The sequence below is a fragment of the Oryza brachyantha genome, chromosome 9, assembly GCF_000231095.2.
Source record: "Oryza brachyantha chromosome 9, ObraRS2, whole genome shotgun sequence".
Classification (NCBI taxonomy): Eukaryota; Viridiplantae; Streptophyta; class Magnoliopsida; order Poales; family Poaceae; genus Oryza; species Oryza brachyantha.
In genome coordinates, this window is record NC_023171.2 from 6,776,788 (window position 1) to 6,796,739 (window position 19,952).

Genomic DNA, 19,952 nt, shown 5'->3' on the forward strand with positions numbered 1-19,952 from the left:
TATTAAATTTATATACTAATAAAAATAACTAATTTCATAACTGAGAGCTAATCCGCGATATGAAATTTTTAAGCCTAATTAATCCAAAATTAGAGCATGTTTACTGCAGCATCACATAGGCTAATCATAGATTAATTAGGCTCAATAGATTCGTCTCACGAATTAGTCTAAGATTATAAATAGATTTTATTAATAGACTACGTTTACTATTTATAATAAGCATCTAAACATTCGATGAGACAAGGGACTAAAAACAGGTCCCTTGTCCCAAACACCACCTCAGTCTTGTTGTGCTGATGGTTCTCATCAGGAAAAAAATGGACCAAGTCTCTTGGAAATTCTTCAAATTATAGCCATGGACACAAGCGTAATCACATGGAAGTTCCAAACGTGTTTCCCGAAACCCAACAGACGTGTGATCCTCCTACATGGCCAGGGGAGAATTGGACCAAGTAAAAAAATGCCTTTCATTGTCATGGTGGTAGTAACAATAAATACAAAAGTTGGTAAAGTTCGTTGTCTTATCTAAGAAAGTTCCATAAATATAAGGATTAAGGAGACATTTTTTTCGAAGAGATAAATCCAGAAAAACATTGAGAACTCATAAATATAGTCCAGGCATCACTACTAGTAAGAGAGTGCCAGGTCAAATATGAAATGAGAGCCACAAAACTGGGCAAGTTCTTGTCACAGGCATGAAACATTCACTCCTTGTGGACAAGGCAAGGTTTCACATTTGGAGTTTGGAGAATCTGGGGCATCTCCCATCTATCATCAGTCATTCAGTTTGCCGATGCAGAAATCTTCGATGATGTCAAAGACTCTTGGGCCATGTTGCGGGCTGAAAAAGCGCGTAAGAGTTATTAAATTTATCTGAGTCATAGTCATAAAAAAAAATAACGCGTACAGAACTTGTGAAAGTGAACAGAAAGGAATAGATAATAGCAAAAAGTAGAATTAGCGATCTTGAGAGGGATAGAAGAAAGATCCCCATTGATGTCGTAGTTGAGAAAGTAACAATACACTTTGGAACATCCATCATCTAGATAGTACTATTTGGTTAATAGAATGGTTAATATTAAATGCATTATTTTCAGTAAAATCAACATGTCTCAAAATAATGGATATGGATTTATGGGCGTATGTGAATGGACACACATAATTTCAATTATAACAAATAGAATTACGTGAGAATTAACATAGCAAAAGGAAACATATTGCACAAAACCACTGGAATACACCAGTAATGGAGAATCACTTGACACAAAAAATGAAAATGGAATTTGCCTTTGCTTCTTGTTGTTACATAAAACTATAAATATCCTTGGCAATGTTTACAATGTTAGTCAATTGACTCGTTTCAATGGAGTATGCAGGGATCCATAAGACAATTAAAATTACAACCTGTAAAAAAGTTAAACATAGATTTAACCTACAAAAAATGCAGAGAAGTAAAAAAAAGACAGTTCTGCAATTTGTACGAGGGCAACAAAATAATATGTTTCAGAAAACATTTGAGAACAATATTGACAAAATATGGTACAAATTTCAGGTGAAAAGCTACGAACCCCAAAAATCCCTCTGTTGAGTCACCACCAGCATTGTTTAGAATTTCATCACCACCTGGATGTTCCTCGACGTAAGGGGTTACATTGTACACCTGCATCAATCTCAAAATCAGTAGTCATGAGACGAAATAGTAGACAGTTTATTATTTCAAACTTCATAGTTTTGTTGCATGGACGTAATTGCAAAACTGGTATTTCGTCTTCTACCAACCTTGTCCTTGATTATGATCCAGCAATCCTTCCTTGTGTTGTGAGTTGATACCTCCTTCTTTGTATAGCTCCTAGATGTCTGAATGTGAAATTCTGTCAGGCAAATAGTTGAACTCGCCTTGGATCAATAATCACAAATCTTAGTCTGAAGTATCAAGGTATATTTTAAGACAACTTTTGTGAAAGCAAAATACATGTACATCCTTTACAGAAAACTACAGTATCAAAATATAGAAAATGAAATTCACCATTCCACTGTTTCTTGATTGTACTTCCTTTCCTTTACCTGCATTATAAAATTAGTCATCACCAATTAGTTTAAGCAACTGAACAAAATGCTAAAAGTGATGCGACTTTTACCATTGTTATTGGATCTTGGAATAACAAAGAGAGCCCCCAGTACAAGCAGCAAAATAAGTGAAATGACTAAAATAATTTCCATTGAGCACCTCAGGAATTAATACTGAACTAGGTAATGCCCTGCACATAAAAAATTGACTTCAGTTCACTTATAAAGTTTCAGTAACCAAGCAATCGCAGAATACAAGTCTGCTAAATGGCCTCAAAATTTAATATCCGTGAAAGAGAGCAGAAAAAAGGATGGTTACAGCACCCCAATTAAAACAGACTTTCCAAATGCACAAGAAACTGGATCTTGCACAATGATGGGTAGTTGGGTACAAGCAAACATGTATAACAAATCAAGATGGCCTTACAACTGTAGCCACCTAATTCTATAAAAAGCACAAACAATGAATGATTCTTCTTGACAGAATCTACTGAAATCTCACATTACAGTCCATACACAATCTTATAAAATGGAACACTTTCAGCAACAAATCAACACTTGGAAAACATATCCAGCGTCGAGTGTAGAAGGATCAAACTTTTATCACTACTCCCCACCCGAAATTTGAAAATGTTGCAAAAAATTTGATGGCATTGATTTGAGCCAGTAACATTGGAGTAACAAAGGGGGCTCCAAGTGGCAAATACAAGAAGCACAATGAGTGGTATGAAGATAATGTTTCCATTATAAGCATTTTTACCATCCTTGAAAAAGTATGTCAAGATATCACCCTTTTCAGTGTAAAAAGTATGGTATCTTGAGATACTAAAAATTTATACTAAAATTCTTGGTACCTTGAGGTACTTTTTCAAGGATGATAAAAAAGTCCTTCCATTATGGACCCCAGGAATTAACTATTGCACAACAAACTTGACTCCAAATCATCAACCATAGTGGCAACGAGCCAATACTAGTGATAAATTTTACAGGAACGAAACAAGCATACACAGATACAATACAAGCAAGCATGCAACGATCTGAATGCTTCTAATCTATAGAAAAAGCTAACGGAAGGGCAGTTGCTTACTGCATCGGAAGTACAATAATCACTGAATCCACTAAAACAGCCTCACCTTGCACAACAACAGCCGCAGCCTAGCTTAGGAGCTGTTTGGGACAAGGGCTACCATCAAATGTTTGGATATTTATTATAAATAGTAAACGTACACTATTAATTAAACCCATCTATAATCTTGGACTAATTCACGAGACGAATTTATTTAGCCTAATTAATCTATGATTAGGCTATGTGATACTACAGTAAACATGCTCTAATTATAGATTAATTAGGCTTAAAAAATTCGTCTCGCGGATTAGCACTCATTTATGAAATTAGTTTTTTATTAGTCTATATTTAATACTTTAAATTAGTGTCTAAACATCCGACGTAACATGAGGCTAAAAAGTCTAGTCTAGTGGAAATGCGAATCAAAAACAGAAAAGGGAAAAACAAAAAGCGACCTTGCTAATCCCACTTGAATAAATAACTAAGACAATGCGTCACAAACAGGTGAAAAATCGCATCATCCTCATGCCAGAATACTCTGAAACCCCGTGTTCTAATTCAGAGTTCAGAATCGATTCTCCAAAAAGGAGGCGGCTTTCGGCAACAAAACCAACTCTTTGCGCAATCATCCTAGCGCCGACTACTCAAAGACCGGAACTTCCCACTGTTTCCCCACCCAGATCCGCGAAGTTGGCATGACAGAATCAGCCCTCGCCCGTCATAGGGCGCACAAATCAGAGTATCATACTCTTGCAGAACTTGTGCAGCAACAGAATACAGTAAGGCATTGAAAGTTGTTGAAGCGCACCTGGAGAGAAAGAGAGCGTCGCCCGCAAGATGAGATCGTCAGTGGAGATAGCTGATTTGGTTCTGGATTTAGACCCCAGAAGTGGACTCGTTTAATATTTCCAATCCGTCTGAAACGGCAGCTCTTCTGGTGTCGCCATGGGACTATGGGAGGAGCTCTCTGCCCCAGCAGAAAAAAAGGAATAAACAGAGAAAGTGACAGAAAGCTGAAGCATGGGATGGGATGGGACCACGTGAGAGAGAGGGGTCCGTTTCTTGATCTGAACTGGTATTTTCTGCTCCAAACCAGCGTATCAGCAAGACAGTAACAGGAGCAGCCCATGGTTTCATCTTGCTGAATGATAGGAGAGGATTACTCACTCCGTACTAGATATGTAACACATCATAATACTATTAATCTAAATATATCTCTATTCATATTCGTTGAATTAGATTGTATTATTTTCTATCCAAATTCTGTGTACTATAACGTGTTACGTCTAATATTAGATTTTTTTTTAGAAGATGTCACGGAGGGAGTAGTATGGAGACTTTTGTCTGTTGGGAGGATGGGACCTATTTCGGTAATCACTCCTTCCTCTCTCGGTAATAGACATGGACAGACGGAAGAGATCTTCAGAAAGAAATAGTAAGTACTGCAGTTCAGACGTGCTGGAACGGTTGATGCATTCGTTTCATAGAAATGAATTCTAAAAGAATACTATACAAATCCTATGAAAACGTAGGAATTTCATAGGATTAAAACATCCACTGCTACTTCATTTATTTTGGTTGACATAGGATGCATGCTAATTCTCATGGTTTATATTGCTGTGTTTCGAATGCTCCATACCATCATATTCCTCTGTTTTTTTATCCCTATTTTACATACGTAAACCCATGATATTCATACATTTTTCCTATTCCTATGTTTTTCCTATCCTTTGAAACGAATAGGCCCTAAATACATTACTATAACCAAAAGAAAAACTGTTAAGAGGCAGGTCGCACCCCGTCCGACCAGCGTAGGAAGCAGCTTCATCGGGCGAACACCACAAGTTGGATACACTCATACACACAAACAATATATGACTTAAACACATACACTTCCAACAATGTTGCAATCTGGAGCCATAAATAACTGGCTTCAAGCTGACCCCCAATTATTCTAGCAATTGGCATGTCTCGGAACCGGTTAAAATATCAATTACTTTATTCGTTCTAAAATATAGCTACATGCTACTTGATATGATATTTCTTTTAACACTGAATTTGGACATATATGTCCATATTCAGTCTTAGGGTGTATTATCCCGCTATATGCTATATTTTGACAAAGAGGAAATACTTGATAAGGACCTATATCACTTAGGAAATTAATTCCTACACAGTTATGCAGCTGAGCACCAACAGGCCAAATATATTCAATAAAATAAGACAACCAAACGCAGCCATATGGCAGATACAAAGAATTCCTCCTTTGGGTGTTGCTTTGGAGGATAATATTGTTTTGTCTTAACCAGCAACCAAATTTGTGTAACCATGATGAAAAATCTGACGGATTTCCTGGGCGCCTTCGAATAAACATAAAACAAAAATGGTCTCCACCCTCCATTCTTTCCATCCAGTGATATCTGAAGATGGTCTCTCCATCAAAATTTCCGGTTTAGCATAAAAGTCCAGCAGAAAGCAGCATAAGACAATTCTTGTAACAACAAGAAAAAAACTAAAGAGATTAAGAGAGATACCGAATTGGCAATCGCCAGGGTTGGATGATGATCTCGTGTCCCTGCGCCACCCACACGAGCGTACCAGAGCACTTGATCCCCACGAACGCGCTGCAGCAAAGAGCCTAAATCGCGCCGCGTGGGAGTGCACATCACATGCCAGGGCGAATGCGAAGCCCTCCGTGCCGCGCCGCGCCACCACCCGACCGGCGGCGGCAGCGCGATGCTGGTCCGTACGGTCCGGCGTCACGAATCCGACGCCCCAGCGCCTCGGCGAGATGTTTGTCTCCCGACCGCGCATTGCGTCGAACACCCTGCGCGCGATGTGGGGGCGAGGCGATCGAGCGAGTCGCGCGCAGCACGTGTAGATGCCGAGCAGCTTGTTCCGTGAGGTGGGCGGCAGGGGAGGCAACCTTCGTCGCCGCGGCTGGTGGAATCCAGCGGAGCTCCGGCGAACGGCTGCCGGAACGGAGCACAAACGTGGCGAGCTCAAATTTGTAGAGCGAGCAACTGGCCCACTAACTTTAGGCCCGCTTAGTAATAACGGCGGTGTCAAGTTGGGCCTATTTGGTTGCCATCGTCCCATTTGTTGAACTCCATTTTGGATTTCATGCAAATTAACCAGTGGGGAATATGATAGCCCAGCCAGCATATGGTATTATTTCTTGTTTCTCGAGGGCTTGATCAATCCATTTCAGGCCTAATGCTTTCGTATTAATTAATTTCTCAATCTTAAAATACACCTACCTAGTTTTTCATAAAGATTTAGTGTAGGGATGGACATGAGTTGGTGCGCAAATAATTTAGCATTGGCTCTGGTTCCACAAAATGAATTAAGTTCCAATCTAAATTAGAAGTTGATTAATAAGGTGAACTAGAGATAACCGTAAATTACCCATGGGTCCATCCACAACCATCTCTAAATATGGTGTCGGCGCAAAATTCACGTTGTTGTGGTGCGAAAATCACGCTGACACACGAAGGGCTGGGAGGTCTAGTTAACTCTATGTGTAGGTCCTAAAGAATCATATTCGAGGTATGTGAGTCAATTTGTTCTCTGCAATTGACAAGTGAGATAAAATTAAATCAAACAGTTGATCGGCCAATGAGCCGATAGGACTATTCGATTAATCTATGAGTAGTGTAGTGAGGCAATCAGTTATATTGTTGATATATACATAATGAGTACGAATTGGCCAGGATCATCCGCTACAACAAACTGATAATCACTCATGATCTATAAAATATGTAGCCTATCTCAATAAGAGTAATCTCGGTAGGTTGGGACCAAACCACAACATCATACTAAGCTAGCCATGTTAGATTAGATACTAAACAGATCAGAATAGATTATTAGTTGGGAGTCGATTTGCCTACCGATGACACCAAATGATAGCAAGCATAGATCTACCAACATGATGCACATAATCTTAGCTTATTAAGGATAACTTTAATAGGTCGGACCAAACCGATGTAGCATAAGATCATGCTTAATAAGAGATAGATTAACCACCTAGCAAACCTAAGCAGGCTATCAACCTGATGAGCCGATAAATGATAATTCATCTGCTAAGGGCCTATTTGGGGATTTTCTACTAACTGTAGCTTCTCGCAGAATCTCCAGAAGTCAAAAGCTCTCCAAACAACACTTAGCTTCTGAGAATCTAGAGTTATAGAATCTCAAAAATGAACTAGAAGTAGAAGTTGGGAAACCCAGCCTTTTCACATTCTGAGAAGTTGGCTTCTCACCGGCTTTATCTCATAATCTTAAGCTCGCCTAAACAAGCCCTAAAACTTCGATAAAACAATAGGAAAGATAAATCAACTTGATATAAATTATTTGATAATCAAAATCTAACAGATCGAGCCTAACCTAATATCAAACAATAAATATTAAGTCAATATAAATCACTGAAAGTGATCGACCAGATCAGTCCAAGATATGAGAGTAATTTAGAACCGAACCAATATAATCAGTAACAACAACACATGTTTGATTAGAATATTAGACCTAACTAATAAAGTCTCAATCTAACCGATATGATTACCAATAATTATCCAAAACGATTAAAGACACAAAAGTAACTTGCACCCCCATCTTTTCTCTTACGCTTGTGCTTATAAATTAAAATTTGAATTTTTAACCTTAAATTTGGAGTTGAATTTTAGGTTTTTCACTGAGGTTTATTTTTTCACATTTGTTGCAGATCGCTAAAAATATGCACATAAAATTTTTATTCACTTTTTTTTTGCTTGCAATACGTTGTTTTTGAACTGAAATTGATACGATAACTAGCAGTCGTACTAACCAGATCAGAATATCGGACCGAACCAAGAAAATCATTATCTAGCCGATATGGCCACCATGGTGATGAGAATGAAGTCACATGCCGGAGATCGGACCTAACCAGTGCATCCTAGCCGAGAGTCTGCTCTATTGAAAAACTACTTCTATGGGTAGCAATATGTCAAAATTGTATTGATATATCGAGATAATTTACGTGAGCCCTAGATACACATATTAATTTATACCCTCAGGTCCAAAGTGCCCAATGTACCATCCTGAGTTTTTTCTAAGCCTAAATCAAAATTTAAAAAAGAATTAAAGAAATTATTGTTGGTAAGTCAAGAGTTAATTAAGTAAAAATAAATTTTGAACGAAGGGAGTATATTTTGTGGTGGAGTACTACCATGGATAACATGGAGATGAAGCAGAGAGCTGGCAGCGCCAAGTAAAAAACAAGTTCTTCTGTTCCTTGTCCAAATGAAAGAGAGGGTGGGTAGCAGACTAGTAGTTCATTTGCAACAAAATTAATAACCAAGTATAAACCTAGAAACCAATGCGCCAGCAAAGAATATAATCTGACCTGAGATCCAAGAATCGCATGCAGTTCTGAAAGGCCAAAATGTGAAAAGAAGGAAGGGAATAGTAGTATATATTAAAGTTGGTATATGTCGGAACTCGGAACCATCGAGCCAGCTAGGCCGTTTGAGTGTCTTGCAAGGCTGCTCATGTGCTGCAGACGACACTTGGGTGCCCTGGCACACCTAATACCAATTGGCTGGAGAGCTGAACTTCACAGAAATGCCATTTTCTACGCCTAAAAGGCCACTATATTTTTGTATTGTCCAAAGCGCCCCTCCCTCTATCTCACTGCCATGGGGGCCCTCCACCCAGCCCCGACCATCTCCCCCAGCCCCGACAAAGTCGACAGCGGCAGCCATCCGGCGTGGCCACGGCCGCATCACCAGAGGAGCGCGAGGTGACGTAAGGCATAGGAGGCCGGGTTGGTGGCTAGGGGTAGCTGGAGGACGGTGAGCAGGTCCGGGAATCCCGAGGGGAGGACTGACTGGGAGGCGAGGAGGACGTCGGTGATGGCGAGGAGCTCATCCGTGTCCGGGAGGACTGGATCCGCCACCACTACGCGCTCCGTGAACCGCATTCTTGCTCTGCGCGAGGGTGTGCGGCCTCAGGAACGCTCAGACGCCGACGGGCAGCCCCCTCACGCGCCTCTGGCAGGTGGCCGTCGCCGCCACGAGGAAGCGCGGCGTGGAGCTGCTTGGCGACAGCTCACGCCTACATCAGCTGCCCGATGACGCAGGTGGAGGAGCTCAAGATGCTATTGTGTCCACCATCTGGCCGACGGTGGTGTTCTTCTTCGCCATGACGGCGCAGATGCCATCGACGTTCGTGGAGCAGGGGAAGGCGATGGACACCCGCGTCGGCCCGGTTGACGTGCCGTCGGCAACCCTGTCAACCTTCGAGGTGGTCAACATTCTCCTTTGTGTCCCCACCTACGACGCCGTGCTGATGTCGCTCACCCGCCTCGTCACCTCGGCAACCACCACGGCATGTCGCAGCTGCAGTGGCTCGACGTCGGGCTGGTGTTGTCAGCGCTGGCCATGGCATACTCGACGCTGCTCGAGGCGAGCCAACGCGCCACTGATGCGCCGACAAGCATCATGTGGCAGGCGCTGCCGTACATCATGCTCGGCGCGGTGGAGGTGTTCATCAGTGTCGGCTTGATCAAGTTCTACTATGACCAGACCCAGGACACCATGAAGAGCATGTGCAAGTTGCTGATCTTCGTTGCCGTGCAGGCAGCTACCTTAACTCTTCCATCGTGGTGGTGGTGGTGGCGTGGTTGTCACCTAGTTGACATCCCGGTGGCAAAATCTGTGAGGATATGGCAAAGCCCAAAGGGAGATCTAGCGGTGACGAGTTCGACCGCCATTAGTTCACCGACGATGATAGAGGTGGCCCCACCTCCTCAGCCATCGAGTAGATCCAGTTACAGGCTACCGAGTGATCTAGGTGGGGGTCGACAAGTGGTGAGTTCAATAGCCTTGATGGCATCCTTAACCTCGACGGTAACAAGCTCGATGGCCTTGACAGTGGCTTCGTCCACATGGAAATTGGTGGCGGAGCTGCTTTCCTTGGTCTTCATCTGTGCTTTTCTCTCGTCCCTCTGCTTTCTGTGCCCACATGAGAGGGCCTTAACAAGGCTACACATGCCATCTATAGCACATGTGCGCCACTACAAGGGAATGCATGGTTGCTCCCACATGGTGGGTTGGAACAACTCTCCATGTCGAAGAATTGCGCAGCCTTCGTACCACTCTGGATAATATGTAGGTAAGAACCTTAATTATAACATTTAGTGCAATGTGAAATTTACTCAAACAAGGATAAGTTTCAATTTGCTCCCTCTATATACTTACCTCATACCTCTCGAGTAGGGGGAAAAAGCGCTCAGCAAAAGTTCACAAAGTTTGAGCATGGAGAGCGGACAGCATCTTCACATGCATGCTCTTTATCGGAGGAGGTGAACTAGCAATATTTAAGAATCCCAATCTCTATCAGTCTGATCAATATTTGACCACATTTAGCATGGCTGCTTGACAAGTACACGCACCCACATTACACAGGTCACACAGCTTTAGTTTGTAAGTCACGGAGACGGCTGCGAGCTGGGGCCGCGAGGAAGACGATGACGCCGAACAATGGAGAGACGCCGCCGTCCTCCGCGCCGGCGGCAAACGACGGCGTGCCGTCGGCTTGGACCGAGCTGCGTCGGGTGAAGGATGACACTGCCTGCGAATGCAAGCCCAAGGTGGTAATGAGGCCCGAGCTGCTACGTGCTGCTCGTCACGGCGATCACCAGCGGCTGCGTGATCTTCTATCGGCGGCGGCGACGACGACCAGGCCCAGCCAACATGACGCTGTCGTCCTGGACGTTGATCGCTCTCCCCCCTTACCCTCTGCTGCAGGTACGTCGTCGTCGTCGTCGCTCCTGGAGGGAACCACGTTTCAGGGGGACTCTGCGTTGCACGTGGTGGCGACCGGCGGCGACGACGACGACAACTTGCAGAGCGCAGACCTGATCTACGGCAAGGCCAAGCACCTCCTTGAAGCGACCAACAACAACGGCGACACGGCCATCCACTGCGCTGCCAGAGCTGCCAATGTTGAGATGGTGCGTCATCTCCTCAAGCTGGCTGCCAGCGACGGCGCCGGCGATCGACGGGAGTAGGCGGAGGCCAAGATCAGGCTCCTGAGGAAACAAAACCACCAGCATGAGACGGTGCTGCATGAGGCAGTCCGCCGTGCCGACAAAGCCCTGATCGAAGAGCTGATGGAGGAAGATCCAGAGCTGGCTCGCCACCCAAGCGACGCCACTTTGCCGTTGTATCTGGCTGTGATCTTGCTAGATGATCTGGAGATAGCGACGAAGCTGCAAGAACGTGATAGAAAACTTTCCTACTCGGGACCGAACGGACAAAATGCTTTGCACGCGGCCGTCCATCGAACTATAGGTAAATTTACATGTACCTCATGCATACTGTTTTAATTTTTAGAGCATTTTTTCCGTCATTGAGTAGGTACTATGGCCACGTTCGTGTGGGTGGGAGTAAGTTAACTTACCCCGGCACGGAAAACGTAATAATAGATTAGTACATAATTAATTAATTATTAATTATTAAAAAAATATAAAATAGATTAATATGATTTTTTAAACCAACTTTCCTGTACAATTTTTTGCAAAAGATACACCGTTTAGTATTTTAGGAAGCGTGCGAGCGGAAAACGAGAGTGATAAGTTAACTTAGAGGGAGCGAAAGAACATGGCCTATGAGGTACTACTATTTCCTATGTAAAATTTGGTATCTTCTACTACTTCCGTTTCGTAATGTAAGATATTTGACTTTTTTGATTGCAACATTTGACCATTCATAAATTCAAAAATTCAGTACAAATATAAAAAATGATAAGTCGTGTTTAAAGTTCTTTTGATAATAAAGTAAGTCACAAACAAAATAAATAATATTTTCATAATTTTTTGAATAAGATGAATGATCAAACATTTGAAGCAAAAAAGTCAAACATCTTACATTATAAAACGGAGATAGTAGTATCTAAAATACCAAGAGATACTAAATTTTACATAGAAAATAATGGTGTATTATAGTAGCTTCTTAAGGATAATGGTAAAATTGCTCTAATTTTTATATCCCTTTTGAAGAAGATGCAAAGAGAGGGATTCGAAGTTTCGAACCCTCCAAAACTATTTCGGCTTTGAAGAGTAAGCTATCAACCACTCAAGTCATCTCTGCACAGCCTAATTTTTATGGCGCACCCAATCTTTTTTGCATCGTCTAGTCCGCATAGATCCAATGACTGCTATTACTCTTACCTCTTGGAAGGTATAACTACATTTATTAGTATTTAAAGTCTATTCATGTTAATTATTACGCTAAATAAGCTAAATAATATCCACTTTTGGGGTAGGTAGATGAGATGCATGATCAAATTAAAGGATAAATAGGCCCATTACTACTTTCCATTTTTTGATAGATTAATTAATGGAAGGATACACCATTTTCTAATATGTAAAATTATACCAGTATTATTCAACGGTTACAATTACTTTAGAGATCTTATCTCCATAGAGGTGAGATGGAGCATTGTAAAATGACCCATTAACTGATACACAATCTTCTTTTGGCTGAGGCTCTTTTATCCTCGATCCACAAAGAAAAAATATATATATAGGACTGATGCCAATAGTTCATCACGAAAGATAGGCATATAGCTCCACAAGAAATTCAAACTTTTCAAATCAATACGATGAATGCAAACAATCTCCTACCAAAATCGAATCAAAGAACCCTTTTTTGCTAGACCTCATCTTTAGCATCTTAAGGAGGACTAGGTCCTTTCAAAAGATCCTACCAAGTGAGTAGGAAAACTATGAAATTTATAGCAAAATAGAAGTAGGCGATAGAAGAATCCACATTTTGGTCTTGATTAGAACCTGTTGTCATAGAAGCAAAAGGTTAGCCTTCTTCCTTATTAGAGCATTTTTCCCATCCTTGAGAACACTGTTTTCTACGTAAAATTTGGTAACTCTTGATACCTTAGATACTATAAAATATCAAATTGAGGTTTGATTCGGTCCAACAAAAAGTACCTTGAGTTAACGGTACCTTGAGGTACCAAATCATTTCCCTCCATTGGACCTAGCTGAGTAGGATGTGCATTGTTAGATCCAACAATCAAAAACGATTTGGTACCACGAGGTATAAGTACCTCGAGATACTTTTTATTATTTTTTGCTGGACTAATGCAAACCTCTACTAAATTTTACCTAGAAAACAGTGGTACCTCATGATACCTCCTAAAGGATACAAAAAATGCTCTCCTTATTAATAGCTAAAGGTGGAGGAAGAGGCGGAGCTCTAGGACGTAATCTCACTCAAGAGTTCACTAGAGTTTTAGGTTGGAACCTCTAAGTCAAGCCCTTTAGAAGATTGAGAAATTTCGATACACACAAGTCATTTGAAACCAGTATGGGAAAGTGTTCGGTTCGATTTTCCATTCATAAATCTTCTCCATAATATAGTATGCTTTCCATTAGGTTGACATCATGTGATCACAACTAAAGATAGAGAGTTTCCATGGAAACATAAGACCAATTGATATCAACACTCATTTCTCTTTTGATGATAACAGAGGTCACTAGATCCCGACATAAATTTTCTAAATTATACTTTAAGAGTTTTGATATTAAGAAACAGACCAAACCCCTAATGAGTATTCACATATTCCTTTCTGGTGGTGACGGGGAATATGCTGTCCCGCCTATTTTTATCATAAATTTTACAATTACCCCTTGAACTATTTGATATAGAAACAATCAACCATAAATGGATAATCACATATAAAACTAAATTAGGGTGAATATTCTCTATAGACAAAAGATAGGTGATAACACATTTATGAAAATATTTATTTATTTATTTTGGCAATATTATAATACTTTAGCTATTGTGCTGAAATAATAACACTCACGGCTGCCCTCCTACCGCACATGCCCATAATTCCTGCGGGCAGCACAAGGAGGCCTTGATTTTTTTAAGAAAAGCTAGAACCTGCTAGTACAGTGATTATAAGACAAATAACTGCAAATTACAAATTAACAACCCGATTTAAACAAGAAAACTATGAAATTTGTGTAGTCCTTGTAATCCATAAATTAGGAGAATAGATATATGAAATCAACGGTGATCGTCGAAATCTGCTCCCATCGTCGCTAGTGACTAGTGTTGACCTAAAACAGAAGATAATTCTGAAGAATATTTGAGTTATAGACTAATCATCTCTCCTCATATTACTGCTATTACCCCTTGAATCCAAAACATGGCGACACTAGCACAAATATCTCCAACGTGATGCCTTCAGGATGGTCGTGGCATTTAAAATGTCACTCATTAGATTTTCACCTAGAGCAAGGAGGTTAAATGAAGGATTAACAAACATTTGTTTTGTCCTTACCTTTTAGTAACTCATGCATAGTATATTTAGGATGATGTATCACAAAATTATTGATTTCAGACAAAATCTATTATAATTCTACATATTTTAAGATGGAGTACAGTAAAAATAAAAACCATTAATCAAGTTAAAACAAAACTATGATATTTGTACCAATTTAATTACAAAAATACAACTTTTATAACTGCAATATAGCAGTGTAGTGGTGGGTTTTGAAACTACCACATTTGTAGTTTTTTTATGATTTTTCACAAAGTCTGTAGTTCTATAATAATTCGCCTTAAGTATATAGTTCCATAAAAAAATGACACTAAATACGTAATTTGGTAATTATTTATCAAAGTATATATATATATATGTAGTTTTGTGAAATTTTCTTATTTAATATAAGAAAGTACCAAATGCATGCAGAGGCCACCAAAATGATCTTGGATTGGAATAAGGACCTTGCTGGGAAATGTGACAAAGACGGCTGGACACCACTTCATTTTGCTGTATCAATAGAACCAAGCACCAAGATTCCATATTACTACAAGCCACTGTTCTTCATCTTGCACTATATAGACAGATATGGTCTTTATATGGACTGGTTGCTCTATTCGAGGAAGACAAGTGGAGACGTCGACAGCACGACTTTGACTGGTATGTTGCTGGACGCTGATGAATCCTCGGCATATCAGCCTAACGACATGGGTTCTTTCCCCATCCACGTCGCCGCTGCAGAAGGTAGATACGCCGCGATCAACATATTGCTCAACAGGAGCCCCAATTCTGCCACCCTGTGCAATGCACAGGGAAGGACATTTCTTCATGTTGCTGTTGAGGAGAGAAGATATAATATCATAATGTTTGTTCGCCAGAGAAGATGGTTGGCATCCAGAATTGTGAATATGCAGGACAACGATGGGAACACCGTGCTACACTTAGCTGTACAAGCCGGGGATCTGCAAGCCGTTTTATGTCTATTGGCAAACCCAAGAGTAGAAATTGATTGTCTGAACAACGAGGGTCTAACACCTCTAGACAATTCAGTGAGGCTGAGACCGGAAGGGCTTCACCATGGATCGGTAATAAGAAATTCCCTTCAAAATATGCATGCATGTTCTTTTTCTACAAATGTGATATATACTTCCTGATGGTCATGCATGAATGCTCTTTTTACAATAAAATTGTATGTATATATATATACTTCCTGATGCTCATGCTTGTGCTTACAGCATCAACAAATCTGGATAGATGAGTCCCTAGGTCTTGCCAATGCAAAGCACGGAAATCCTTGCGTTGACCATCGTCAAGAGAAGTGCATCTGCAAAAAGGTTGCTCAGAAAGGAGATTCAGGGACTGAAGAAGATAAAAAGGATGACCACCAACAGGAAGATTCAAAGACCATAACAGAGTCTACACAAGTTATGGGCGTCTGCTCCACGCTCATTGCAACCGTTGCATTCGCAGCAGCTTTCACGTTGCCTGGAGGTTACAGAGCAGACGATCGCATCAATGGCGGCACGCCAACATTTGTCGGAAGCTATGCTTTCGGTGCGTTCGTGTTGGCCATCACATTTGCATTCATCTTCTCCCTGTTGGCCACCTTTAGCCTTGTGTATTCAGGCATGGCTAAAGTTGACTACAAGATCCGGTTGGGGCACCTTAACTCAGCCAATACACTTATCTGGCTATCAATCAGGTGCTTGCTAGCTGCATTTGCATTAGGTTTATACGTTGTCCTTGCACCAGTTGCCACAATACTGCCTTGGTTGTCTGCCTCATGTGTTCTGCTGGGTTGTTGTACGGGCACGAGTCTGTCCGGACACAAGTTCTCCTCGCAATGTTCTTATATGGAAGATTTAAGGTGCGGTGGATTTTGGGCAAGGATATACTTCGAGACTTTGTGCATACATTTTGGCCCTTCATGATTATCTTTGGATGGCCAGCATATCTGAAATGGAGGCACCAACAATAGCTACATACATCGGACCATCAGATATGTAGCCTTGTATCGGACACCTAAATTTGTATTTCTTATAATATCCTCTTTGTTATAGTGATTGGTTTATTGTGAGGTTGTTTTATGTTAACAACATACTTTGAACTGTGATACAATGCTCGCGAAAATGTTGCATTTTGGAATTATAACCGGCTTTGAGTGACACCAAACTATTGTAGCATTTGGATTGTTTTGGAACCTAAAAAAAATATATAAATTACTACTTGCCGAGCACCCATCTCTGCTTAGTAAACTAAGGGTGTATTTAGTTGGAGAAAAAATTTAGGTCGGATTGTCACATCGGATATATGGATACACATTTAAAGTATTAAACATAGTATAATAACAAAACAAATTACAGATTCTGCGAGGAAACTACGAGACGAATTTATTAAGCATAATTAATATGTCATTAGCAAATGGTTACTGGAGCACCAAATTGTCGAATCATGGCGTAATTAGGCTTAAGAGATTCGTCTCGCAATTTACACGCAAACTGCGTAATTGGTATTTTCTTAACCTATATTTGATACTCCATGTATATGTGCAAGCATTCGATGTGATCACGTGAAAATTTTTGTTTTGTAACTAAATAAGACCTAATTTCTGACAGATATATGCAGATCAGCACCAACAAGGCTAAACAAGACAAGCAACGGAGAAAAAACAGGTACCTACGAAGATGGCAGATGCAAATTCCTCCTTTGGGTGAGCTTGTTGCTTTATTCCTTAATATTTTTTTCATCCTTAAGTAGCAAAAATATCTGTGGAATCCTATAAAGGAAACATAATTCCTAGGCCCTTTTCCAAAAAAATTAGAGAACAGTGAAACAGTCTCTATTCTACTTCCCCGTCCTTAACTAAGGTAAAAATTTTGACCATCCGTGTCTAGCGTTTGATCATACATTTTTTTAAAAAATTAAGAAATTTAAAAAAATAGTCATACGTAAAAAGTACTATTCATGATTTATCATCTAATAAAAATAAAATGTTAATCGTAATTTTTTTAAATAAAACGAAGAGTAAAGGTTGTATATAAAAAGTAAAAGATTAGTTTATTTTGAACTATGTAAGCATCTGTTGAGCGATACGGCTGGCATCTGTTGAGCGATACGGCTGGCATCCTCCCGTCCAAACTTCCTTGTTCCGCACAGAATTTTAGCTGACATGTTTCCGTGAGGACGCCGCGCGAACGCTGGCCAATTAGCCTTTTTCAAACATTTGTTCCATAGGCAAGTGTCGGGAAACCAGCTAGCTTTCTAGCCCTCAGGATGAGAGCAGAGTGCCGACCGCCAAGGTGACCAACAAGCAAGGCGCCAAGATCAGGGTTCTCATCGCCAGACTATTTGCTGGGTAAACCGCGAGGCCCACGTAGCCGAAAACAGAGGACGACGCGCCTACGGGTCATCCGACACAGTTATTCTAAACTCTTATCCCCTTATCTCTTATCCTATGTGTAATCTGAATAATTGTTAAAAATTTTGAAAAAAAATGAAGATGAATTAATACTAACTGAGTAATTATACGGTCCTTAAATACATACTGAGAGATACAAAATTTTAGTGTAAAATTAAGATTTGCTTCGGTACAACAAAAGGTGCATCGAGATACCAGCAACTTAAGGTACCAAATCATTTCTGATCGTTGGATCTAACGGTGCACATCCTACTCATCTAGATTTAATGGTGAAAAACGATTTGGTACCTCGAGATACTTTTTGTTGGACTAAAGCAAATCTCTGTAAAATTTAGTACCTTCTATATCTATGTACCTATTGGTACCTCATCAAGAATTATAAAATTGTCCATACTAAATATAAAACTCCACAAACATGCAAGTTCAAATATGGCTTCTACGATATATAACAAAAATAACAAATAGAATAGTAACAAAAATAACAAATATGACTAGTAGAGTTCATATTTAAATTTACGTGTTTGTGTGGAGTGATATATATATATATATTATATATTAGTCTAGCCTCAAAAAAATTTAAAACTTTTCATAATTACTTAAATAGGATAGCATGTAATATATGAGATGACGTCCTCTCTTAAGATTTTAAAATCCACTCCCACTCGTCCTCACGTTCAATTTGCAGTTGATGCATCCATACCATCCAATCTATGCCTTCCAGGAAAGCCCACAGCTTCCCATCTCGGCGTCTTCGCCGCGGATCTCCGCCTTCGTGAAATCAACTTACGTCCTCCTGTCCTGTTTGCCGCGGGGATTCTAATAAGCAGCTAGCAAAAATCTAGCTTACTCTAATCTTAAAAAATGAGTCTTTAGGTTTATAACTTCCAATTGGATACATATTTTTAAAGTAATCTAAACTGTTTGGAGAGCTGAAAATTATTATAGAAGTTGTGGCTCATAAAATCTCAGGTCCTTAGATAAAAATTTCGCATCCAAATTTAGGAATGTTTAAATTATCCTAAGGCCCCGTTTAGATCCCAAGAATTTTTAGGTGAGGGGTCATATTTAAAGTATTAAACATAGTCTAATTGTAAAATAAATTTTAGATTCTATCTGGAAACCGCGAGACGAATCTTTCGAGTCTAATTAATTCGTCATTAGCACATATTAGTTACTGTAGCACTTATGGCTAATCATGTCCTAATTAGGCTCAAAAGATTCGTCTCACGATTTTCTCTATAACTGTGTAATTAGTTTTAATATTCATCTATATTTAATGCTTTATTTAGATGTTCAAAGATTCAATGTGATGTTTTTAGGAAAAGTTTTTGGAGGCTAAACAGGGCTTAAGCTAGTCACGGTAGGGGTTTTATCTACATTTAATAGGATGTCACATCAGCAAAATAAATGTTGCGGTTTAAAACTAATATGAGAGAGAGTATATTTGTTTCATGAGGGTTTTATCAGGACGAAACTCTATGCACATTGTTTTCAAGCCAATGAAAACGACACTTTTAACATGATTTTTTTATCCTGTATAGAAAAATGGAATGTATATCAAATTATATACAAATACTACGTAATTTATATGTCACAATTAATCACGACCTCATGTAAAAAATTAATGTGTTAGCTAGCCTATGAAATTGTGAGATAAAACCGAGGTTGTTTCATTCATCAAACTTAAAAAAAACAACTGATGTTGCACTTTTGAAAATGCAGGATCAAACTGTGCATCGCCTAACTCCTCCTGTAGTCGTGTCTCTTTCGTCGTCATAAACACGTCGACAGCAGAAGCACGATGATGACGGGTTGTATGGATGCTTGCTCAGCCACAAATTGAATCACATTTATTAATTCTCTCCATCAGCGACGACGAAGACCAAGGAACAATAAATAATTAATGAAAAAAAATCCTTGAGTCATTATTTTCTATTTAAAATTTAGTAGTATCTAGTATTTAATAAAAGATATCAAATTTTACATAGAAAAGTACCTTCTAATACCTTCTTTAAGAACTATAAAATTGCTAATAATTAATACAAGCAAACACAACGAGCTAGGCGAGAC

The 19,952-nt window shown here is 39.9% G+C and overlaps 1 protein-coding gene and 1 pseudogene across 2 annotated transcripts; one reads left to right on the plus strand and one right to left on the minus strand.

The window, feature by feature from the left end:
• Window positions 1-425: 425 nt before the first annotated feature.
• Window positions 426-4,150, minus strand: LOC102714214 (cytochrome B5-like protein). Of its 2 annotated transcripts, none has more exons than XM_006660485.3 (6): window positions 3,942-4,146; window positions 2,139-2,258; window positions 2,027-2,064; window positions 1,780-1,857; window positions 1,569-1,660; window positions 426-841 (listed from the first exon to the last, which is right to left on the minus strand). In XM_006660485.3, the coding sequence occupies exons 2-6, from the start codon at window positions 2,218-2,220 to the stop codon at window positions 775-777; spliced, it is 357 nt and encodes a 118-aa protein (XP_006660548.1). In that variant the 5' UTR covers window positions 2,221-2,258; window positions 3,942-4,146; the 3' UTR covers window positions 426-774. The 2 variants fall into 2 exon arrangements, with proteins under 2 accessions (XP_006660548.1, XP_015696587.1); XM_015841101.2 differs by lacking the exon at window positions 426-841 and adding an exon at window positions 1,261-1,404 and having other exon boundaries at window positions 3,942-4,150.
• Window positions 4,151-14,883: 10,733 nt separating this feature from the next.
• On the plus strand, window positions 14,884-16,442 carry LOC102714489 (annotated as a pseudogene).
• The last annotated feature ends 3,510 nt before the right edge of the window (window positions 16,443-19,952 follow it).